The 24,995-nt window shown below is 41.8% G+C and overlaps 5 protein-coding genes and 1 long non-coding RNA gene across 7 annotated transcripts; 3 read left to right on the forward strand and 3 right to left on the reverse strand.

Annotated features, from left to right (window-relative positions):
* Positions 1–965: 965 nt before the first annotated feature.
* On the forward strand, positions 966–1,791 carry LOC124205627. Its single transcript, XM_046603079.1, has 2 exons — positions 966–1,432; positions 1,518–1,791. The coding sequence occupies exons 1-2, from the start codon at positions 1,001–1,003 to the stop codon at positions 1,773–1,775; spliced, it is 690 nt and encodes a 229-aa protein (XP_046459035.1). The 5' UTR covers positions 966–1,000; the 3' UTR covers positions 1,776–1,791.
* A 225-nt stretch (positions 1,792–2,016) lies between these two features.
* On the reverse strand, positions 2,017–3,531 carry LOC124205625 (replication stress response regulator SDE2-like). Its single transcript, XM_046603077.1, has 5 exons — positions 3,238–3,531; positions 3,080–3,172; positions 2,849–3,018; positions 2,693–2,786; positions 2,017–2,632 (listed from the first exon to the last, which is right to left on the reverse strand). The coding sequence occupies exons 1-5, from the start codon at positions 3,495–3,497 to the stop codon at positions 2,098–2,100; spliced, it is 1,152 nt and encodes a 383-aa protein (XP_046459033.1). The 5' UTR covers positions 3,498–3,531; the 3' UTR covers positions 2,017–2,097.
* A 30-nt stretch (positions 3,532–3,561) lies between these two features.
* Positions 3,562–6,150, forward strand: LOC124205624 (protein suppressor of hairy wing-like). The gene is made up of 6 exons (XM_046603075.1): positions 3,562–3,911; positions 3,973–4,196; positions 4,258–4,540; positions 4,598–4,884; positions 4,944–5,138; positions 5,202–6,150. Exons 1-6 carry the CDS (start codon positions 3,664–3,666, stop codon positions 5,786–5,788), a joined length of 1,824 nt encoding a protein of 607 aa, XP_046459031.1. The 5' UTR covers positions 3,562–3,663; the 3' UTR covers positions 5,789–6,150.
* On the reverse strand, positions 6,023–15,853 carry LOC124205623 (glutamate synthase [NADH]-like). 2 transcript variants are annotated; one of them, XM_046603074.1, is made up of 26 exons: positions 15,553–15,853; positions 15,150–15,293; positions 14,953–15,083; positions 14,746–14,872; positions 14,533–14,679; positions 13,368–13,511; positions 12,987–13,283; positions 12,750–12,910; positions 12,415–12,520; positions 12,054–12,349; positions 11,868–11,967; positions 11,621–11,806; positions 11,417–11,562; positions 11,250–11,354; positions 11,051–11,186; positions 10,853–10,990; positions 10,600–10,785; positions 10,365–10,536; positions 10,213–10,308; positions 10,073–10,138; positions 9,536–10,011; positions 8,518–9,466; positions 7,542–8,449; positions 7,295–7,471; positions 6,698–7,231; positions 6,023–6,633 (listed from the first exon to the last, which is right to left on the reverse strand). In XM_046603074.1, the coding sequence occupies exons 2-26, from the start codon at positions 15,282–15,284 to the stop codon at positions 6,325–6,327; spliced, it is 6,228 nt and encodes a 2,075-aa protein (XP_046459030.1). In that variant the 5' UTR covers positions 15,285–15,293; positions 15,553–15,853; the 3' UTR covers positions 6,023–6,324. The 2 variants fall into 2 exon arrangements, with proteins under 2 accessions (XP_046459030.1, XP_046459029.1); XM_046603073.1 differs by having other exon boundaries at positions 15,150–15,299.
* A 6,017-nt stretch (positions 15,854–21,870) lies between these two features.
* Positions 21,871–22,909, forward strand: LOC124205634. The gene is made up of 2 exons (XR_006879426.1): positions 21,871–22,264; positions 22,374–22,909. It is a non-coding gene; the product is annotated as an uncharacterized LOC124205634 (long non-coding RNA).
* On the reverse strand, positions 22,258–24,759 carry LOC124205630. Its single transcript, XM_046603083.1, has 2 exons — positions 24,355–24,759; positions 22,258–23,844 (listed from the first exon to the last, which is right to left on the reverse strand). Exons 1-2 carry the CDS (start codon positions 24,493–24,495, stop codon positions 23,020–23,022), a joined length of 966 nt encoding a protein of 321 aa, XP_046459039.1. The 5' UTR covers positions 24,496–24,759; the 3' UTR covers positions 22,258–23,019.
* Positions 24,760–24,995: the final 236 nt, after the last annotated feature.

Consider the following 24,995-nt stretch of genomic DNA (forward strand, 5'->3'; position numbering starts at 1 on the left):
TTTTTGAACTTGGTTTGCGTTTGTTACATGCTGAGATTCGTGAGATTCACCTTGTTCGCGTTTACGCTCGTGACAATTGGCAAGAACATGATTATTTAAACCAGAGAAAGAACATAGGCTAAGTCTTGCGACTGTGAGTTGTGAGGACGTCGACGTTTGTGCTGCAATAAACAGAGCCATTTCACGTCCTGATTAGGCCTACTCTTGAGATTCGCGATGATCAAACATGGATTCAGCAAGTAAAATTTTGGCTATCATTTTTCTTTCTTGTTTGTTCAGTAGATTGTAAAAGTGCGTACACGTTGACTCTGTTTTTAATTCGTTTAGCTTTTTCTTCAACTTGGGACGTTTGACTCTTTTTCGGTCACCATATAGCACAGCAAGTGTGGGTGTGTTTGCTCTGTTGATCTTCCCTCGACATTAAATGTAGGGGCATTTGTTGTCATCCAGAATGTGTACTGGGCATTCAATGGTGCATTGAGTATTCCGTCCAACTTGGGCATTCAATGGTGTCATTGAGTATTCCGTTCAACTTGGGAACTTGTACAGATTATAAATACGACAGTGGTAAATAAACGTCAATCTCTGGGCCCATAACCTGTTGAGATTAGAAACTATGGTGCAATACCTTTTAGTTTAGTTGAAACACTTTGGTGCTAAGAAAGAATGAACTGCATTCTTTGTTGAGACAAAAGAGAGTGAGTGAGTAGCAAGCAAGACGACACTAGTCTCGACTCAAGAAAAGGGGGGGAGAACAAACGTTGACATACGTATCACACAATACGTTGAAGCAACATTGAAAGAAAACATTCTCAGAAGTAGAGAGAAGGTTAAAAAACAACATACCCGACGGGTAGTCTTCACATAGATTAGGTTTACTTGATATGGGAATCAAATCGCAGCTTCCCAATTCGATTGTTGATTAATCGATCACTAAAAGACAAAAGAAAATAATTGAAATGGGCGTTTTTAAGCTGGCCAGTATCAAACGCTCAAGATAATGGCCGCCAAACTTTACGATTCCATTAAATTTCCGTTTCCTTGTGATGGATTCCCCAACCTAATTTTCGATTTGGCTGGGCCTAGTGATGTTAAAGAACTGTCCGAATTCATCATGGACGAATTTTTTCATCGCTTCCCACTTAAAAATGTTTTGGATGTGGAAAAAGAAGTTCGCCCGTGGATTGGTCAGTACATCGGTCACGTATGCACCAAACAATTCACCTTGATCCTTCGTGACACCACCAGTGGAAACCGTATCGCCGCCGCAGCCATCAACGACCTCGACTACAAGGATCGGACTGAAGATGATATCAGCCTCATATCCTTCGCTGATCCAGTTGAACGCCCGGGCTGGCAAAAAATTTGCCGTCTGCTTGCTGAACTTGAACTGGACTTGAACTTTGATCCTGTTTTATCCATCGATCTAATGGTAGAGAATTTTACGTCACACTCTTCCTTATTTTTTAATAAGTTAAAGGGTAAAATAGTAACAAAAAAAAATTATTCCCTTTTAGACTGTCAGTCAGGACTACACCAAACGCGGATTATCTGCCCTCTGCACCAAATTCACCGTGGAGCTGGCTAAATCAAAGGGAATTGAAATGATTAAAGTCGAAGCTGTCAGCGAATTCATGGCTTTAGGGTTAAGCAAGATGGGTTTTGAAGTCATGAAAGAAGTTGACTACAACGAGCTGGAGATTGACGGAGAGAAACCGTTTGCCACAACAAGCATTCATCAAAAAGCTAAGGCATTCGTCTTTAAATGTAATTAAAGAAGAATCCTTTCAGCTAATGCGCCTTAGTTGAATACCTATAACAAAATTAAAATTGTACTTCAACAGAAAAAAAAAAACTTAATGTTCTTTATACCTGTTAATCGTTGACGACCACTTGCTTCCTACAGTACAATAACGAAAAAGAAATCGACTGCCCAGGCCTAGATAAAGCATAGGCCTAGAGGCCTAAAAAGGGAAAGTTTTAAGGGAAAACATTGACTTAATTTAATTAGTCGAATTTACTGTCAAAATTTTTATTAAAAATCGAGAATGGAAAAGTTTAATGTTGTGTTACATCACAAATTGTAGTTTTTGACATTTATTTCTTCTTGGAGGGCTTGGCAAGTAGGCTGGGGTCAATCTGGTCTGGTGAAAGTCCTTTAACGCTGAAGAGACGTGACGCTCTCTCTGGGAGAGATCCCCCGCATTTCATACCAAGTCTCTGCAATTCGTGTTTTAAATGGTTGAGGCCTAATGCCTCTAAAGATTTGGAACTGTCAAAGTCATCCAAGTTGATGGGTAGAAACACTGTTGGCTCCGCTGGAGTAGGAACGGCAATCTGTTCAGTAACGGGAGTTCCGACGGGGATAGCAGGTTTTCCGTCGGAAGACGCTTGTTCAGTAACAAGCTCATTCAAAGGTGGAGTGTCAATCACAGATTTGGTAGGACTGGCTGAAGGAATTTCAACTGGAGTATCAGATGTTTTGATTTCACTTGTTTCAGTTGACCCCTGGTCACATTCTTGACTTTTGGATTCTATCACTTCAGTTTCACCTTCTTCCATTTTGCAGCTAGTGTTTGAAGATTTACTTTCATCTTCTGATGAGTCAGACTCATCATCAGACACTCCAACCCTATAACATCAATAAGGTTTTGTTACATCAGTCTTGAAGATATGAAACAAATAATCATACCAAAAAGCAGTCTTTTTTAATGCTGGCCCATCATCTGAAGCTTTCCGTTTCTTCTGGGGTGGGTCAGCAGATGATGAACTGGAGGCTTGAATTCCTGTGATTAAAGTAAACATGATTATAATCATGAACAATTTGAAAAGTCGGAACTTACTATACCTTGTTCTAGTGCTTCATGTACTTTATCAGTTACTTCTGATCTCACTTTAAAATATTCAGGATCATGAAATTCAGGGTGATATTCCTGTCTTAGTTTCTCCAACTTTTTCTGCTTTCTGTCTTCCCTCTCCTTTTCTCTGTCAGCTTGTTTAGACACCCAATCTTTAAGCCTACATTGAAGTATTATTTAAGATTAATTGATTTTAGTAAACTAATATGAACAGAATTTACCTTTTTTCTTCATTGATATCTCTGAGACGTCTGCCACTTAAATCACGGCAAGCTTCACGATTGGTAGTTTTTTCAATCTGGGCTCCAATGGCTCTATAGAAATAAATAATGAGTTAATGACAGTTGGTAAGTAGAACTAAATCTCTGAAACTGAATACCTTAACATGGACCCAAAACCACCTTTTCCACCTGCCAAAGATATATTCGTTCTAACAAAAGTATCGGTTTTAGGCCAGGGATTACAGCTTCCCGGTAGAATTTCATGATGACCATAGAAAAACTTGCAAGCAAAATTTGGAACAGTTGTAATGCCGAGCTGCTTACTTAGCTCGTTGACGAGATACTCGTGAGTTAAATCATTTTGTTTTTCTAATTGAAACCAAGTAGAAGAAGAGCAAGATTCTAAGAACACCGCCATTGTTGTTTTGACAATTGAGTAACAATGCTTCCGAACCAACAGTGGCGCTAGAAGCAGACAATACATAAGCCACGCCAGATGGCGTTGTTGTTTGATATGATTCCGGAAACATAGTTTTTCTCTCCTACCCCAGTAAAGTTACCTAGACTGGAAGAGGCAGAAAAAAATGGAGATGGACGATGATTCTAGAAGCATGTTTGCGTTTGATGGCAATTCAAACGCCAGTTTAACCAATTTATTGTTACCCGTGTACCAACAAGACAAGATTACCAATATTCAGGACTATCTTGATGTGAGTATCGACTTGAACAATTGTTTCGACGATGACCTACACGCTTCAGAGAAAAGCGTAACTTCCCCACAGAACTTGCCAGCACACACCGATAGTACCGACCAAGACAATGAAAATGAAGGGTAAGTTTTACTTCTTATTAACCTTAATGCAGTTGGGTGTAAATGAACCATTGATTTACAGGTACATCCACCACACCATTTCCGCCAATGAAATTTGCATGCAAATCAATCCAGGTTCTTCAAACTGTATGCCCAGTCAACCCAGTCATGCAACACTGACCATTGAATCCATCAATTCAGAAACAGACGAAAGGACCAAGACACGGTTTCGCTGCAGGTTTGAAGGGTGCAAACGAACATACAGCTCTGCCGGAAACTTGAAAGCACACACCAAAAGTCACACAGGTAACCATCAATTTATCTTTATGTAAAGTAGAAAATAATGAAAAAATGTTGATGTAAACAGGGGAGTATACATTTAAATGTACTGAAGAAGAATGTGGAAAGGCATTTCTCAACTCCCACAGCCTAAAGATTCATGTCAGAGTACACACCAAAGATCGTCCCTATGGCTGTGACATGGGGGGATGTGACAAGAACTTCAACACACTCTACCGTTTGAAAGCTCATCAGAGGGTACACAACGGCACCACCTTTAAATGTGAACAATCTGGATGTGTGAAATTCTTCACAACCCTCAGTGACCTACGGAAACACGAACGTGTCCATTCGGGAGACCGGCCATTCAAGTAAAATCTCAATTCTAGTGCAGCATAAAGAGTCTTAACATAATGTAACTTTGATAGATGCGAGCACGAAGATTGCAACAAGTCATTTCGCAATAGCCATCATCTAAAATCGCACATGTTATCTCATACGGGTGAACGACCCTACACATGCAGTGATTCTGCATGTGGACGAACCTTCGCCAAGCGTAATTCGTGGAAGTTGCATCTATTGAAGCATGAAAAATTGGCCACCCAAAATGGCGATATGAATTCATGTGACGAAACAATTGGCCGCCAAGTGCTCAACTCTGTTAATCCTGATGAGATACGGCTGACGACTGTTCCTTCTCTTGATGGAGTTCAAGGTAATATCATTAATAATTTTCCCTGAATTTGGTTATTCATTCTGTTATTCTTGGTAAAGCCTATGCCGTAATTCCGCTAAGTGCTGAAAGTGTCAACCGGATGACCCAGCGCAGCGGAATGAGTCTTGAGCAGCTCCTAACGGATCGCAATTTGGCATTACAACCGTCGGATACCATCGACCCGTTGGCCGACTGTCCGTCTTCTTTAGATATTGAAGATAATTCGCAATCAATGCAAGGGAAAGCTACTGATGGTAAAAGTTACAAATAGTTTCCATTGGAATTTCTGATATTAACTCGCTTTCTAATTGGTGCAGATGAATCAGCGGACATAAATGACGTGGACCAATCGGAAACGATATCGGCAGCCTTCACCGGGGCTCTTCCCGACCACGGGAACCAACACAATTCTCAAATGGACCAATCAGAGGAGTTGATGGACGAAGAAGATCGAGATCGATTGCTAAAGGATGTGGCCGCTGCTGTAGACATTTGTCATTGCAATCCGTGCCGCTGTGATCCTTTGCTCAACGATTGCTCAGTTTCTTGCAACCCAGTAGTCGATTCATTGACAGAAGATTCCAATCAACCGAGAGCAACCACCGGAAAAGGTTGCGGCTGTGGATGTGGCAAAAAGTCTACGACGTCGACGACAAACGAACCGATGGCCAGCAAATCAGCGAGTCGAATGACGGGATGCGGCTGCAATTGTGAAGGTAGTGCACCCCCGGCAAGTCATGGAGACGTAAACTCTGTCCAGCATTTGGCATCCATGCCTTCTTGTCATCCGCCGGAAGCATTGCCTTGCTCCCAGTCAACAGATCCGGATCCTTGCTGCATCGTCGTCTGCCTCAAACATCTCAAACGGCAATATCTAATGGATCGACCCAAATGCTGTGCTTAATCCTCATTTTTGTTAAAACCTGGTAATTTAAGAAAAATCAAGTCATGCTTTTTTATTAAAAAAATAATCTGTTGCTATCCTCACAATTTTCCTCCCCTTGTTAACAACACATTCATTTCTGTTTGGTGTCGGGTCCTCTTTTATTTGTAATCGATGTCACTTGATTTCCCTACAATCACTCAATGATGTTTCCAAATTGGCACTGACTTTTGATTTATCTTTTCAGACCAGGTGTATGTGTGTTAGATTGTGTATTGTCTCTTTCTCTCTTACAGAACAGTTGCGTGTAATAGCATACCCTTAATGCAAAATTAACTGTCATTGATTGGAGGAGGAGCTACATAAACGGTATTAAAACACAATGAACATTTAATTTGTTTTTAAAACAATTAAAGCCCCAATCACGATCTCAAGATCATCAGTCTTCCATTTTTGCCGTCTAAATGCAAACCTATGGGCTATTATACCACGAATGAAACGAATTAATAATTAAGTATATTTTTTGAATTAAAATGGGTGGGATTTTGATTGAGTATTTAAGGAGCACCACCGACGCTGCTATCCAATTGAACGATTCCTCCAGGTCCACTCAAGGATGAAGAGCCCATCAGCATTTCATCCACCTGGCGGGCCGCTTGGCGGCCTTCTGCAATGGCCCAAACCACCAGCGACTGGCCCCTTCGGCAATCTCCAGCGGCGTAAACCCCACTGACGTTGGTCGAGTACTCGTCGCTGGGCGTTGACACATTACTGTAAGGATCCACTTGGAGTTTCAACTGATTCATTATGTTGGGTTCGGGACCCAGGAAGCCCATGGCCAATAGGACCATGTCACACTTGTAAAGCTGTAACATAAAACATTCAATTAGATTCCAGAAATATATTAAAATCAAATTTGTTTGTTTTTACCTTTTCGCTATTAGGAACTTCAGTCATGACCCATTTTCCAGACTCGGCATCTTTCTTCCATTCGACTTGCACTGCTTTGATGCCGGCCACTCCGCCCTTTCCATCGCTGACAAACTCCTTGCTCATCGTGTTATACAGACGAGGATCTTTACCGTATTTAATTTTAACTTCTTCGTGGCCGTAGTCGACTTTGAAGACGCGGCCCCATTGAGGCCATGGATTATCACTGGCGCGGGACGTTGGCGGAGGCGGAAGGATCTCGAACGTCGTAATGGAACGGGCTCCCTGGCGCAGGGAAGTTCCGATGCAATCGTTGCCAGTGTCACCTCCGCCCAAGATGATGACATCCCGATCCTTTGCCGTGTAGCACGGATTGCCCAGATTGTTATCCGGATGCATCTGCTTCTTTTGCCAAGTACCTAAATACGAAACGGCTTGGAGGATGCCGTCCAGCATCCGCCCGGGTATGGCAATATCTCGAGGTCTAGTCGATCCTATGCAAAGGACTATGGCGTCGTACTGCTTGCGCAGATCCTAGTAGAGAAAATAGTATTGAGAATATTTTCAAATTGAGTTCTTAATTATCGATTTTCTAACCTCGGCGGATATGTCCTTGCCAATGTCGACTCCAGTCAGGAAGGCAATTCCTTCCTGTTGCAACAATTCCACACGGCGCTTAATCACATCCCTGGAAAGTTTCATCGTAGGGATTCCATATTGAAGTAGACCACCGATTGCGTCATCACGTTCAAACACGGTGACTAAATGTCCAGCCTAATTCATTCAAAAATTTCATTTAAGTCTATTTGAGTATTGAGCATGCGCACAAGATCAAAAAGGAAACCTTATTGAGTTGGTGAGCGCATGCTAATCCAGCCGGGCCGGATCCCACCACGGCGACTTTTTTCCCAGTGCGGATGAGTGGAGGCTCGGCTTTCATCCATCCTTGCTCGAACGCGTAATCGATGATGGAGCATTCGATTGATTTGATCGTGACGGGCAAATTGTTGATGCCCAAGACGCAGGCGCTTTCGCACGGAGCCGGACACACTCGACCGGTGAATTCCGGGAAATTGTTGGTCTGTAAAAGTTGATCCAGCGCTTCCTTCCACTTGTCCTGAGAGACCAGATCGTTCCATTTAGGAATTATGTTGCCCAGCGGGCAGCCAAACGAACTCTGACAGAACGGAACTCCGCAATCCATGCACCGGGACGCCTGGACTTTGAGTCCTTTCTTGACGTGATCGAAATCGTAAATTTCTTCCCAGTCGTTCATCCGCTTTTCAGCCGGGCGATAACTGACGACTTCGCGATTGTACTTCATGAAGCCTCGGACCTTGTCGACCGGTTGGCTGGGTCCGGCCGCATCCTCAATGTCCGCAATGTCGTTTAATTTCGTCTGAAAACCGTTGGTCTTGACATTGACTTTGGGCGATTTGCCCTTGGCCTTTTTCTCTTTCTTGGCCTCCGCTTCCTGGGCCTGCAAAGCCTTTTGATAATCGTAAGGGAAGACTTTGACGAACTTGTATCGCGCTTTCGGCCATTCATCCAGCAAGACTTTGGCGTAATCGGATGCCGTTTTCTCGTAATATTCTTCCAGCAGAGAGTGAACGATGACGGCATCTTCCACCGAAACCAACGGCAACAGCTGGACCATCGTCGTGTTGCAGAACGTTGGGAAAATACCTTTCGTGTCCAAGACGTAGGCGATTCCGCCGGACATTCCAGCAGCGAAATTACGTCCCGTAGGTCCTGCGAAACAAAAAAAATGTCAAATTCCGGAATTCTTTTTAGAAACATTAATTTTTTAAATGTTGTACCTAGAATGAGGACCGTTCCGCCCGTCATGTACTCGCAACCATGGTTACCAACTCCTTCGACGACGGCGATAGCGCCGGAATTGCGGACGCAAAAGCGTTCGCCTGCCACCCCACGGAAAAAGGCACGGCCCGAAGTGGCGCCGTAAAGACAAGCGTTTCCGACGATGATATTTTTCTCTGACTGGAAGGTGCTGGTCCTGGGCGGATAAATAACAATTTCACCTCCGGACAGTCCCTTGCCGACATAATCATTGGCATCGCCAGCCAAAGTTATGCTGATTCCGCGAGCCAAGAAAGCGCCGAAACTCTGGCCAGCCGATCCTCTCATGAAAACGTTGATGCTTCCGTCCGGAAGCCCTTCTTCGCCATACTTTTTGGCGATCGTGTAACTGAGGATGGTGCCCACGGCTCGATTGGAATTGACGACATTAACGGCGAAACTGACTTTCTGGCAGGTGCCGTTCAGGACGCTGGCGGATTCTTTGATTAATTTTTGATCCAGGTGATTTTCAAGACCAAAATCCTGGGCGATGGATCCGCCAATGATGTTGACTCCCGGTCGCATGCTGAGGGCGCTACGTAGAACGGCCCCAAAGTACAAAAGTTTGGATTTCTTGGGACTGGCGGGATCCTGGGCGTCACGAACACGGACAAAATCGGTGCGTCCAATCAGCTGCTGGAATTTGACGAGTCCCAGTTTGGCCATTTCTTTGCGGACTTCTTCCGCCAGAAGGAAGAAATAATTGATGACGTGTTCAGGCTGACCTGCAAATTTCTCACGCAGGACCGGATCCTGAGTCGCGATTCCAACCGGGCACGTGTTCAAATGACATTTCCGCATCATCGTGCAACCTAATGCAATCAGCGGGGCAGTGCTGAACCCGAATTCATCCGCTCCCAACACGGCGGCTACGATGACGTCAAACGCCGTCCGGATTTGTCCATCGGCCTACGGGGGAAAAGTATTAGGCTGTTAAAATTGTGTCCGTCTCATTTGACCGAAAATTTGGATTCAAACCTGAAGGACGACTCTTGAACGTAAATCGTTCAAGACGAGAGTTTGGTGAGTTTCGGCGATGCCGAGCTCCCAGGGAAGACCAGCGTTTTTGATTCCGGTCCAGCTGCTGGCTCCCGTTCCGCCGTCGTGACCGGAAATGGTGATGTGTTCCGCTTTGCCCTTGGCCACTCCAACGGCCACGACGCCCACGCCGACGACGGACACCAGTTTGACCGAGATGCGGGCCAACGGATTGGCGCATTTCAGGTCGTAAATCAATTCGGCAAGATCCTCGATCGAGTAAATGTCGTGATGAGGAGGCGGAGATATCAGACCGACTCCAGCCACGCTGTGTCGCGTTTGAGCAATGTCAACCGTCACTTTGAAGCCGGGCAATTCGCCACCTTCGCCCGGTTTGGCTCCTTGCGCCATTTTAATTTGCAACTCGTCCGCATTGGCCAGATAAGCAGCCGTCACTCCGAATCGACCACTGGCAACTGGGCGATAAACAAATAAAATTTAGAAAAAGAATTCAAAAAAGGAGCTTTAATTAGAAACCTTGTTTGATAGCCGAGCGGTGACTATTTGCAGGATCCTGATTCAAATAACGTTCAGGATCTTCGCCTGAAAATAGAAAGTGGTACAACGTGATTAAATTCCTCATTATGATTGAAATTCTCCGGAATGTCAAACTTTACCTCCTTCTCCGGTATTGGATTTGGCTCCTATGCGGTTCATGGCTGTCGCCAGAGTCGTGTGGGCCTCCTTGGAGATGGATCCAAAGCTCATGGCACCTGTAAAATTACTGGTGAGACATTTTCAAAATGTTTAATTAAACACGGAAATTTACCAGTCACGAATCGCTTGACAATTTCGGAAGCAGGTTCGACATCTTCAATGCTAACGGGCTGGCTCGACGGAATGATTTCCAGTTGGCCTCTCAAAGTGCATTGGCGCAAGCTTTTCATGGTGGATTGCTGGAAGCGGTTAAAAGCATCTCGGCTGTTGTTCTTTGCAGCTTCCTGGTAATCATTTCGGTCATTAATTTTTGTCATTTATTTATTATTAATTATCAAAAAAATTACCTGGAGGACTCCGATGCTGTCAGGATCGTTAAGATGTTTCTCTCCCCCACGACGCCAATGATAATTACCAGGATCGCGAAGCACATACGTATCGCATTCCATTTTATGGAACGATATAATGTGACGTTCCACAGTTTCCTGAGCCACTTCTTTGAAAGTGACACCACCCACACGGGACGAGGTGCCCTAAACAATTAACCCGTCAATTAAACAACTGTTATCTGAACTCATTAATTGGCTCGCAAATCATTACCTTGAAGCATTTATCGATAATCTCGTCGGAGAGTCCAATGGCCTCAAAGATCTGAGCTCCTTTGTAAGATTGCAGAGTCGATATGCCCATTTTGGCCATGACTTTGGCGATACCGTTCTCCATGGCCTCGGTATAGTTCTGCGAAAAATTAAGGGTCAATAACCTTTGAACAGAGAAAAACAAAAAGATTTCACTTACGTCGAAGACTTGCTTGTCATTCAATTTATCGTTGAGGACGCCTTCACATCTGAGACGCCGAGTGGCTTCCATAATCAAATAGGGGCAGATGGCATCCGCCCCAAAGCCCAGCAAAACGCACATGTGGTGCACCTCTCTAAATGATGAATTTAATTTTGAAAAAGTTGAACAACAAAACAACAAAAATGGATAGGCTCACCTGGCTTCGCCCGTTTCCACTATAAGGCCCACTTTCATGCGGAGTCGTTCTTCGATCAAATGATGATGGACGGCCCCCAACGTCAATAGAGCGCTCAGCGGAATCCTTTTGACAAACAACAAAATTTTTAGCAAAGAAAATCTAAAAGGAACAGAAATTGGGTGTACCTTTCCTTTCCGGCTTTTCTATCGGAGAGGATAATAAACTGGAAATCCGCCTTGACAGCTTCCGTCACTTCCTCACAGATGCGATCCAGTTGAGTGATGTAGACCAGCGGTACGTTGGCGTCAACAGTGATGTCAATAATTTTAGACTAAACACAAAAAATTTCTTATTAATGAACAAAATTTTAAAGTAACGGGGATTCAAACCTTCCAGTCATTGGCGGAACAGTTGATGATGAGTTTCAAATCATCCGGCGACAAAATCGGCTGTTCCAGGTACAAGCGACGGCATTGCTGATCGCTAGGCTCCAGGATATTGGCCTCGGGACCGATTGGACAAGCCAACGACATGACAATTCGTTCACGAAAAGGATCGATCGGCGGATTAGTAACCTGAATTGAACATTGTAAATTTAACTGGGCTTACAAATAGTCAAAGAATGATCGATTTTACTTGAGCGAAAAGCTGCTTAAAGTATTCGTAGAGCAGCGGCTGGAAGTCGGAGATGCACGCCAAAGGGGCATCGTTTCCCATCGATCCCAGCGCTTCCTTCCTGTTTTCCGACAACAAAATCGCGCGCACAAAATTCCGGAAATTAACATCGGCTGAAATGTTTGAGCTGATTCAATCAAAACTTACTTGTTTGTAAACATGGGGACGAGTAGCAGAGACAGAGTTTCGAGCGTGTAGTTGAACAGCGACAGAATCTTCCGGATTTCTTCGGCCGATTTGAGTTGTGGTTCGATGGAAGGTGGTTGACCGTTTTGGCTGGAAATTACCGCCGACGTCTTCCTTATATCGTCCAGAGTGACCAGCTGGCCCAACCATTCAGAATGTGGGCGACTGCGGGCGATACTCATCTTGATCTCGTCGTCGCCGATGATGACCCGATTGGCCGTGTCTATCAAAAGCATCCGCGAAGGTTCTAATCTCCCCTGAAAGAAAAAGGTTAGTTTAGAAATAGTAATTTAGTCCATCTTTCCATCGATTATGTACTTACTTTGTGTATAACATCGGCAGGATCGACGTCATAGACTCCTACTTCTGATGCCATGACCACCACATTATCCTTTGTTACGTAGTACCTCGACGGACGCAATCCGTTTCTGAAACAACATCAAAAGAGACAAGAAATGTCAATGGCCAGTCTGAATCGCTACTCGATCGCGGAAAAACTGGGATTAATAAACATCTGGACGTCCCAAGGAAAAATTGCGACAAAGGATCGCATTCACGAAAAACATTTGCTCGTGTCTTTGATCAATTAGACAAAAATTAATCTGGAATTTATTAGAAAAATTGAATAGGTTCTGAATGTATTTTTAGATGTTTTACCGGTCAAGAACAGCGCCGATGTAGCGTCCGTCTGTAAAGGCCATCAAAGCTGGTCCGTCCCACGGTTCCATGGAGCATCCAGCCCATCTATAGAAATCTTTCTTCTCCTGGTCCATCAGCGGGTCTTGTTCCCAGGCTTCCGGAATCATAGTCATAATGGCCTATTATGGGACAAACAAAAACCGGAATAGAAAAATATTGAAACAAACAATCCCCCCCCCCCTTTTTGTTATATACCTCCGGTAGAGATCTGCCTCCGGCGCGGACGAGAAATTCAAGTACACAATCGGCCGATCCCGAGTCGCTGAGATTGGGTTCCACGACGGGATACAATTCGGCCAGGGCTCGTTTACCAAAGCGCTCCGAACTCATCAAACCTTCGCGGGCTTTCATATAGTTGACATTGCCCCGGAGCGTATTAATCTCGCCATTGTGGGCCAGCATCCGCAGAGGATGAGCTCGCTCCCAGCTGGGGAAAGTATTGGTCGAAAATCTTGTGTGAACCAGGGCCAGATAAGTTTCATATTCCGGTCTCTGTTATTTGGAAAAATCCAAAATAAAAAGTAAGTTTCCCATCAATAAGGGATTTATTCCTGAAAAAGTTTTTCAATAACTCACATCGAGATCAGAAAAGTAAGTCCAGACTTGGGTGGACGTGAGTTGTCCTTTGTAGACGATCACATCTGGCGATAAACTGCAAATATAAAAGCGAGCACCAGGCCGGGGGATTCGATGAGTCACCTTCTTTCTCAGCACAAAAACCTTTGAATGAATAATAATAAGAAGATTAGCCTATCAATAGAAAAGGTAAATTTCAATAGCGATACTCATCCGATAATTGAACTGTAATTGACATTAAGGTTCGTATATAATATCATTTTATTACACGTTTGAATAGAAAATTTAAAACTAAATTTCAAATTGCGATGGGAAGTAGATTTACACGAAAATTGAACTTGAAATGGAATAAATTAGACTTTCAGTATAAGAGAAGAAACGATGATTTCCCTATTTTCGGATCATTGCCAAAAGAATAGAGCCATCAACTTTCCTATTCATCTATCCACTTTTCCCCTCCGGCGGAATTATTGATCCTTTATACACGGTCGACTTGTGTACATCATCCCCGACGGAATAGAGAAAATCAGGACTCTGCTGTTAGTTAACTTTTGATTCAATTCACCAAGGGAAAATTGGTGCGGCCGATCCTTGCAGCGAAACTTAATTAAACGGCATCTAGGTGCACATTTCATTCTAACGACGCCCCATTGTGAAGCTGAAATGTCGAATCGGGACACATTTTCGTGTAAAACTCAATCCGCCGTGAACGTCGGCAATGCGCCTCCCTCCCCCAGAGGCGAAAAGGATATACGAGATTCCGTCTGTGAAGTAACTCTATGTGCCAACAGAGATTATTGTTGTCTTGACGTCACTAGAAGAGAATCAGCTGAGCTGTACAGTATAGCAGTTGAGCAAATAAAAGACGATTCCATGTATAGTAGTAGACCGACATCTCCTGATTATCGATCGACCACCCATTTTTATTACTTTTTCTTTTCTTAGATGTTACCCCTTTTTTTCTTATTTCCTTTGCAGAAAATATAACGAGACCATCATCCTTCATTCTTGGCACTAGAATGTCCATTAACTTTGTATCAAAACCTATCGATCTATTTGCTCTCTCTCCGGGGGCGTCAAACTTTCGCCAATCGATTTTTTACTGTGAACCGCTGTGAAATGTCGTCGACTTAATAAAATAGAAAATAAGAAAATAGAGACGAACCTTCTCCAGGAAAATACGTTCATCTTCAGGCGATGTAAATGCGGGATTGTCCCAGGTAACGAAGACTTGTCTCATGAATGGCTCACCGTTGCGCGCCACTTGTCCAATCACGGACCTGTCAGTTGGAACCGTTCGCCAATAGAGAACCTGTGTGATGATGATATAGAGTTAAAATCTCTGTCGTCTTTTTGATGTTATTAATCAAGCGGAAACCTGAAGAGAGCACTCCTTGGCAATTTCCTGGAACATGGCTTCGCTCTCGGCGTGATTCTCCCGGTCTACAAAACAGATGCCCGTGGCGTAATGGCCTATTGGCGGTAATTCGATATCAGCTTCTTCCCTGTTCCGACATCAATAAGGCAATCACAATTTGACAAATGTTTAGAGAGCTAGTTATTATTATAATGATTGTGTTTATACCTGATGATGGATGAGTAGAGCTGATGGGGAATGGCAGTTAAAACACCGGCACCGTCACCCGTGTCGTTGTCACAGGAACAAGCTCCTCGGTGATCCAGCCGGGATGCCAACGTCCTGGCATCTTTGAGAATCTTGGCAATAAAAATTGTTAATTTATTTGACGGCCCATCGAGTGTGTCGATTTTTATTATTATTACTTTGTTTGAGCGGATGCCATCGATTTGGACGACGAATCCAACTCCGCAGGCTTCCTTCTCCAGGGCTGGATCGTATAGGCCGTCGACTTTGGTGGGAGCCGCCCATCGACTCCTGCCAGATTCCGCAGCTTCCATTTCTCTCAGCTACTCCTGGCACAAGACGAAAGCCAATCGATTAATGGTCAAGACTCCGCATGTCATTTGTTTTATTTTCAAAAAAATGTCGCCCTACATCGAAAACAGATGGCCGACCCCCTTTTTAACGGTAAAATGTGGGGGCTCAACATTTGGTCGAAAAGGTCACATGGTTTATATTCAACAACAATTATCTCTCGAGGGGATTTGATATTTCTAAATAGATTCCCAGTGGATAGCATCAAAGCTAGTTTGTAGTTTTATTTACCTTTTTTACTTCGGTTGTTAGGGGGGATAAGCCGGAATGAAGTAATACAACAATCGAGCGTCGACCAGACGTCGTCGTCGTTACGAATCACGTGGTGGGAAAACACATGCACACCCCAAACACACACGATGTTTGAACGTTGAATTTTCACGAATGCACGAAAATAAATTGTGGAGGGAATTCGCACAGAAATTGATGGAAGGTTAAACACAATTTCACACATGCACACACTGGCCAAAAAACACGACCTATACGACTGAAGGTTAGGAACCGACTGGAGACACTGTGGGGGGGTAAAGAGGGAGGAATTATTTCGAAATACATATACAGAAAAAGGAACGGGAAATGAAGGGGAAGGGGGAGGAAAAAGACGGGAGAATTGAGGAGGTCCTTTTTTTCTCTGGGCTTATTTTTTGGACCAAGTCCCATATCGGTCTAGTCGTCTAGAATCAGAAGAGATCCTATTTTCTTGTCTATATTCAAACCTTTTTCCCCTCTCCTTGTGTACTAGCCGACCCACCCTCTCGGTGTGTTTATCGATTGGGGCGGCCAGGGAGGAGAGGGGGTGACGACGTCATCATTTCTGGTTGGGTTCGTGTTCTTTTTTACCAATTGTGTGTGTGTGAAATGTTGACGTGTTAAGTCGATAGAAAAATATACCGTGTCGGATGCCATTGTAATCATTTATATCGGCTAGTTTTTTATTGTTCAAGTTTGTGATTTGATTCCGAATCGGCTGCAATTTGTTTTTATTCAAAAAAGGGACATTTAGCGACATCTAGTGGTTGCTGTTTAGACTAGATTTATTGGGTTTCATTCGGTGCTGCCATCTAGGGCTCGATATTTGTACTAATGTGGGAGGAGACAAAGGATCTCCGGATATAAGGGAAAAAAGTCAGAAATGAAAGAAAAATTTCCGGAATTCCGGAGGGCAACGGTGTTGATTGAAGACAATCAAATGCCCACTGGCTGATTGATTACTTTTTCCTCATCCCCCCCCACCCTCACACATACGGCGTATTGATATAATGAAATAGGAGCAAAACAGCAATTATATACCCTGTGTCTGTCTCAAAATAGAAATCATAATGCAATAACAACAATAAATAATAAATGATTTACGACACTAGACAGACCAATCATCAAGACTCTTGTTTGACTTGACTCGGCTAAATTAATATTTCGTAAAATAATAATTTCAAACAAAATGAAATTTCTTTCACTCGATTTCAATAATCGATTCTGATACATTCGATTCTAATACGAATGACAAGAATTGCGAATCCCAATGTGCTAGCCAATTTCATTTTCATATTTAATCCGCCTTCCGTATACCCCGCATGTTGTTGCGTGGGTTTTTATTCCGGGGCTTTTCCTTCTTGGAAAGTTGGACAACAAAAAATAATTTGAATAAAACCAGACACTTTTTTTATTCTTTTTTTTTAAATTATATCCCCCATCCCTCGACTGTGAACGCAAGGGAGAAGAATATCTCCGTCTAATTAGTAACGGATAACCAGTTTGGCGGATTGTTCAACTCCAGACATGTTCACGTAATTATATTGACCCAGCCAACGTAGTAGTAGTAGTACGAGTGGGCGTGGATTTATTGGAAAGGAAGACCTGCCGTAGGCAACAGATAGAAAAGACAAATGTCAACTCTTTTTTCGTTGTGGCTATTTGATTAATGAAGACACTTGGATATCCAGTTGAACTGAATTCGATAAAATAGAAGGAAAAAGACAACAACGGTCGTGACATTTTCTTTTTCCTGCTTCATCATATACCGTCATGTGATTTTATAATGACGTTATGTACATGTTATCCTTGTGTGTTATCTACAGATTATTTTATACAAAAATGTTCAAGTGATGGCTTCTTGTTTGAGGGGGTCGTCGAGTACACAGCAACTCCCTCAACGGCTTATATATTTACGCCATTGTGTGAATTATGACGATGGGGAAAGTTTCAACCTGTTCCCAGACCAGTTTTTCAAGCTTCTTTCAACCCCCGGAGCAATAAAATTAAAAAGAAGTATCTACCTTTATCTAATCTTTCAGGTAGTAGAAGATTGTTCAGCATCTTTTATTTTCTCTCTCCCCCTTCAACAGAAATAAATCAAATTGACAAGCGCGGGCCACTTTTTATTTTTCAAATTATTTTTCTATACAGTCACGATATACTTTAAATACATACAACATTGTGTGTTATATACATTGTGTGTGTGTTTTAATTAATTATAGAACGACTAGAATGTGCGGCGGCAATTTCAAATTTTTATGTTTTCTCATTTTCTGTCGGGGTCGTGAAAAAATTGGAAATGTCAACAAATTAAGAAAGCGGAATTAATTTTTTTAATGAGTTCAATTTAAAAAATAGAAAAAAACCTGTTCATGCCGGACAAGTGTCGATTTATTTTTCGTGACGCATTTGAATCTGCGATTTTGATTTTAAAAATTAATAAAAACAAAAAATTTTAAAAAATTTCTATGAGCTAAAATCAAAATAAATAAATAAAAGTCAAAACAGCAAAAATGTAAAAAGAAAAATACATGTATATAATAAATAATACAGCGTGAATCCGGCGATCGAGCGCGTATGAGCTGGTGTGTTTGTGTGAATAACATCCGCAGACCCGATTTTTCTTTTCCTTCGCTTATTTTTATCTATTTGGGACGATGCATCGCGTTTACTTTTTTCATTCTCTAAATAATTAAATTAAAACAATTCCCCTCCTCCTCTGAAAAAAAAATTATAAAAATCGATCATTTTTATTTTATTTTAATTAATACAAGGAAAAATGGTTTTCTGTTATGTCTCAAAAAGTTAAAAAAAAAAAAAGGTTTTTGGTTACATGTTTAGACTCGAAAAATAACATACATTATTACATTTCTGTGTGTGTGTAGTTTTCTGGGTCTGTTTTAATAATTTGTCGCTGTTATTATTATTTTTGGGGGGTTTTTTAATATTTATTCGAGTCATCCGTTGACCTTGTTTAATAAATTTTAAATGTGTCCAACTTTGCAGGGAAAATCTAATTTAACGGTGACGTCAACGCGTTCGGCAGGGGTCCTTAAAAATAATTCGGTTGAACGCAACCAACTTGGATGATCTCTGGTTGGTGGCTGGAACAACTTTTGGTGTATTTATTTTGCTCCGAGAAAGGGAACATGTGTATACACAAACAGCAGACGCAGAAATATCCTTGATCTCGTGACCCTTTAAACTTGATGGCATTAAACAAAAAACATTCGGTCGGTTCCAAACTGATTTGAACACAACATTTTTTGACACACAGCTATACCCAGCAGCAGCCAAATAACAACTCCCGATCAAATATTACATGTTCCGAAATTTCCTGGAACTGTGTGCAGCGATGATAAAATCTGGGATTTTGATATACTACTATACTACACAGTTACCTTTTCTGAGAAAAAGAGTTCAAATGATCACGGCCGATAAATTTGGAAAAATTAGACGGTCCTTCATTTATTATCGGGGGGAAAATAAAAATGAATTCAGAATAAATTGAACGCAGTTTTTATAACTACACTTTGTGTTTGTGTGTGTGTAATGTATAGATTGGGGCGTGAATGCACGTAGATTTTCTGCCCACACATAAAGGAAGAGCCTTGAAAAACGAACCGGGAAAGCGAAAAATTCATGCCCGCACGCCAAAAAAGAAAAAAATGTAATAAAATAAAATAAACGAATTTCTTAGAAGAAAAAAAAGAATTTCGGCCTTTTTTGTTGTTTTTATTCGGTTGCTAACCGGATTGGTGAACGCATCAAGTGAATCAATTTAATTTATTAGTTCTAATCAAATCCAAAAGCACCTTCCCCATATCGTGCAAACTCTATTCACGTGCGTCATGGGCCACAGTCTCCCGAAAAAAACGCCTGCGGGAAAGTGAAAGTGACGTAACATCACGAATAAAAAAAGGGGAGGAAGCCGGTGGCAATGAAATAATTAAATAAGAAATAAAATAAAAATAGGGTTTGAATCTAGTATATATATTTGAAAATAATAATTTAAATTTAAGAAAACGAGTTTTTATCTGATTGCATTTCACGGGTGAGTTTTCGATTAGTTTGGCCAAGGTTCAACTCTTTTCCCTCTAGCAACAACAACAACAACAACAACATTATTTTTTTTTTTTTTTCGGAGCGGGAAAACTGAAATTGGCGTGAATTCGCGGGGTCCTTATTAGGGTCCGTTCGGTTGCCATGCGCGCAATAAATTGAATAATTAAATCCAATTGATTGTAGCAATCATTCAAATATCGTTGGGGGAAAATTTAAATTTAAATAAATTTCATTTTCAAATAGTTGTCCCCGCCCACCTCCAAAACCCGCCGTTTAAGATTCCCAGTTAGCAACAACTTTTATACCTTATGACACTGTGCCCAGCAACCAAGACTCGCCTAGCAACTGGAACACACAAAGAAAGAAGTGGGGGAGAGAAATATATTTATTTTAAAAAAAGGGGCAAGACATAGAACTCGCCATCATCGTTCTTACATCCCATGCAAAGTTCCGTGAATAATGACCGTTCCCCCCTTCATTCTTCTTCACGCTGTGCCTTGAGAACTATAAGAAGAAAAGTTTTATTTTCTTGGCGATACAGTCGACACACAATCTCACATACTTTTTCTTTATAAATATTTGAGAGAATAATCGGCCCTTTCCGCTGTCTTGGGTCTCGGCTCCGCCCACTTGAAAGAGTGGGGGGGGGGGAAGGATTTTTTTATTTTATTTCTTGAATATCAAAATGTCATAAAAGCCAATTAATGACGGTCTTTGTTTAACGGCTTCATTCCAACATTGTTATTATCTTTTTTCTCCTTTTCGAAATGTTTCAATTCCTTCCTGCATAGTTCACCAGTGAAATTTTTAATTTTTTAAACCCAGAAAATTAATATGTAATCAAATTTGGGGGGGAATCATTTTCTCAAGAAATTTACTGAACCATAAACAAAACGAGTACTCTATACTTTTCGACGGTAAAAATTAAGTCGACCCAGTTGCGTGCTTACTTTAATTAAATTTTAATTTATTTCCAACACAATTTTCTTAAAAGCTTTTGTTTACACGAAAAACTTGTATTATAAACATGGTGGTCTGTAACATCTAAAAAGAATTAGAAAATAAAAATTGGATTCTTTATTTAAATTTGTTATCAGATGTGTATTATGTTATCGTCGCCATATTGAGTCCTGCTGGTTGGGCAGGACCGGTTTTGATTGTTCCGTACCCGAATGAAATTGATAGAATAGAGCCAGAACTGGAATGCTCATTTCGCCAATTTGTTGGTTGACCGACTCTCGTGAAAAAATTCACGAAAATATCGACACGAAGGTCAAATTGTGAATAAAATTATTCTGTCCGCCAGGAAAAAGAAAAAATATTAACGGCTAGACTTTGTGTCAAACAAAAACACAAAGGACCCTGAAAATAACTCTCTCTCTCTTTCTTGGCTGCCATCCACATGTACATATAGTCAGGTCACTAAATTTGCATATCGAAATAGAAAAAAAACAAAACAAAGAGACGTGAAAAATTTCCAATAAAAGACGATATCGAGGCGCACACGTGTGTCTAATATCCTGAAATTAAATAATTGAACAAAGTATAAGAAAAAGGGGTCAAGTCGCATTTCAAGGTTTTTCTTAAATATATTTTAAAATAATCAAAAAATAATTTTAGACGCCATTTTGAGCCACAATTGACGACACTCGTCACGTTCCCGGTGTTGATGTCAAATTGATTATTTGGCTGGATAACCCCCGCGCGAAAAAATAAGAAATTAAATATTTGCATAATCACCTGACTTCCTTTATCATTTCCTAAATTTAATTTGGATTGGGTCAAGGATTTATTTCGGATCGAATTGATTAAGCGGAAATTTCTTCGCGCCCTCATTTTATATATTCACAAGCTGATGAAATTGAATCGATTTCTGTGTCATGTACTCATGTGTAATAGAAAATTTGGTCAAAAACAGCTGATTGGGTGACTCGTACAGTTTGGAATGGAACCCAGTGTGGGGTAGGTTAACGTGTGTGACGTCATCCCGTTCAAACAAACCAGAAAAAAAAAATAAAAAATAAAAAATTCCAAAATTTTTTCGTTGTCGAACACGGATCAAAGTTCATTGTTACAATTTCCTGGAAATGTTTCAACAACCGGCGATAAATGTTGATTACAACAGCGACGGCGGCTGGGGATGATAGCGGAACGGTTATGTTATGTGGTTCCCTGCTCTGCTGGACCGGAGTTAGTAGGGGGTTTTCTCCACCATACCCCAACATTGTGTGATATGTCCTAAGGGGGGAAAAAGGCAAACAATCGATAGTGTACAGCACGCGGGAGTATATATATATATATATGTAGAGAAGGGCCGTGAAAGAAAAGGTATTTCTGACAAGGTTGTTGTTATGTACACAAAATCCTTTCGTCATAAATCAATACGGAAAAAATGATGGACCGTGTGTAGTCTACATTAATGTACGGTTAAAATATAGCAGACGACACTTCCGGGTGAGAAACTTTTGTGTGTCGTGTGTGGTTGTTATTTTATTTTTCGGGAATAATGTAAACCACAAAATTGTGAGACTGGCCCGGATTTTTCACGAGTTCCGTTTCGAAAGGTATATCCTTAAAAATTTATTTGATTTGACACAACAACTGCTGTAAAAAGTGAAACGTCATGGTGAGTCATATTTCCCCCTAGCAACAAGATTTTTGTGTTTGTCTAGTGAAATGCCACTAAACTTTGATGGATATTAAAATTCTATTCCAATTTTTTTTTTGTTCCCAAGCTCAGTCAAAGGATATAGGGGATTCCGGTGGCCATTATATTATTTTGGTCTGGGCAGCCGGTAAATATATACACACATAGGCCCATGTTGCTGGGGGTTTTCATCCTCTTTTTGTTTGTATCTGCACACGTCAACAGCTGGTCCTCTTCCATCTCTCTCTCAATGGATAGAAAAGAAGAAAAAAACAAATTCCGCCCTCACAAAGAAACAATAACTTTAAGCAGCAGTGAATTTCAGCTCGAAATATTTTATTTCCAAAATGGCCGACTTCCACCCTGTTGATATAGAAATTAACACGTGAACCTGTTTGCTGCAAAGAACGCTTTGTATTGCTACTCGCCTAGCCACAATCGTCAACAGCACTGAGTCCCCCTCTCTTATTCCTTTGTCTGGGTAGGTCCTTCTCCCCCTCTCTTCTTTCCTGGCTATCCTGCGTTGCCGCACTGTCCAGTTTGTTTATCTTTTATACTCAACACCTCCCCTCAAACTGGACCCCCAAAAATAAACATGAGCACAGAATACACAGCATATTTGAATCAGACATAAATACTAGGTTCAGTGTCACAAGACAAATAATAAGAAAAGAAATATCAGCCTCCTTTAACTCTTCAGTTACACCTCCCCTACACCCCGAACGCCAATCTTGTCACGGAGATACTTGAAGCGTGGAGCAGCCAGGGGTTTCGTGAGTGCATCGGCCAGTTGCTCCTGGGAGCTTACATAGTTTATCATCTCTTCTGTCATGTCGATCGTAACGCTTCCTTTTTCTGTCCGCTTCTTCTCCTTCTCTCTCACGCCGGCGTTTGTATTGACGGCATTGAGCTCTAACATGCGTAGTGGAGTTGCACTCCCAGCATGTTCTCGGTATACCAGCATGTTGACTGGAAGGGTGGCTTTTTCCTTTGTTCTGACCGTACTGGGCAGGAAGTGCTTGCTCTTTGTGCTGTGATTCATCTCTGTTCGGCTTACTGAGATAGGCAGTATCAGATGTCGATTTTGCTTCTTCGTCGTTGCGCAGGCTCTTGTCCAATGCTATAAGGCGAGTAGTCAGTTTCTTGAGAGTTTTCTCTGCAACAGGCGTGCTGTCCCATGCAAAGGCAAAAACACGGAACTCTGGAGGAAGCGACATGAGTATCTTTGCCATTATTTGATTATCATCAATAGCTATGTTGAGGCTCTTCAGACGGAATGCTATCTGTTCCAACTCAGTCAGGAAGCTTGATACACTTTGGCTTGGTCGAAATGTGCATCCATAGAACTTTGTCCACAATAGAGGTGCATTGTCTGCGGCATCTTCTTCATACTCAGTCTCCAATTTCATCCACATCTCTTGGGCTGTGCTACAAGACATCAGGATCCTTGATTGGTCTTCTTTGATGGCGCCAAATATGTTCTGCATTGCCGTGGTATTTCTCTTGTTCCAGTTGGTTATATCAGCTGCATTTTCAATCACCTGGTCAGCATTGCGTCTCTGATTGTGGTAACAAAACGAGAAGATGGTTAGGTTTGTGATATCCATGGCAGCCTCACATTATCTCAATGTGGAATCTCCCTCACATCATCTCGATGTGGAATACCTCTCACATTATCTCAATGTGGAATCTCCCTCACATCATCTCGATGTGGAATACCTCTCACATTATCTCAATGTGGAATCTCCCTCACATCATCTCGATGTGGAAAAACACTCAGCTGTCTCCTAGATGCTTGCAACTCTAGCACACACTTGTCCACCATCATATGATGGAATTTAGCCAGAGTGACCAAACAGATTGAGAAAGAAACACAAAAAAGAGAAATGTCCAGCAAACACAAACACACAAAAAACAAAATCAAGTGGCAGAGATTAAGCACTCACGCCGGGATCTAAGTTTGTCAATTTAATAGTTGGTACCACGCCACAGATAGGCATCTCATATCGCGTTGTTGTCAGGCACGGATCACACACATAAAGAAAACAATAAATCATCAATAAACTTACTTCAGCAGGTTGCCGTTGAGTCCCGTTCACGACTTCCCAAAGCTCAACACTTTGTAACGCCAGCTTCATTCCAAATTTCCAAGACGCGTAGTTTTTCCCATTCAGACACCATACAACATGGCGGCGGCCATCTTTCTCCATCACTCCAGAAAAGAATTTCTAATTTCTTGGGAACAGTTAGCCGGGGACACACACAAAAAAAAATAATTGTTCAGACAGAGTAGCTGTTAGCTGTGCGTACAGCTGGGCCCATAACCTGTTGATATAGAAATTAACACGTGAACCTGTTTGCTGCAAAGAACGCTTTGTATTGCTACTCGCCTAGCCACAATCGTCAACAGCACTGAGTCCCCCTCTCTTATTCCTTTGTCTGGGTAGGTCCTTCTCCCCCTCTCTTCTTTCCTGGCTATCCTGCGTTGCCGCACTGTCCAGTTTGTTTATCTTTTATACTCAACACACCCCCCCCCCTCTACTTCAATTTTTTTGGCTGACGAAATCATCGGCCGCCATTGCGTATCAAAATGAAAAGATGATGATTTTTTGAATACACACCTCATTGGCTTTGTAATTTATCGGCAGACGACGTTAATGACTCGTGTTTTTTTGGAATGTTGACAACCCGTCATTAAAATAATCCCGAC

This window comes from Daphnia pulex, chromosome 10, assembly GCF_021134715.1.
Source record: "Daphnia pulex isolate KAP4 chromosome 10, ASM2113471v1".
Taxonomy (NCBI): Eukaryota; Metazoa; Arthropoda; class Branchiopoda; order Diplostraca; family Daphniidae; genus Daphnia; species Daphnia pulex.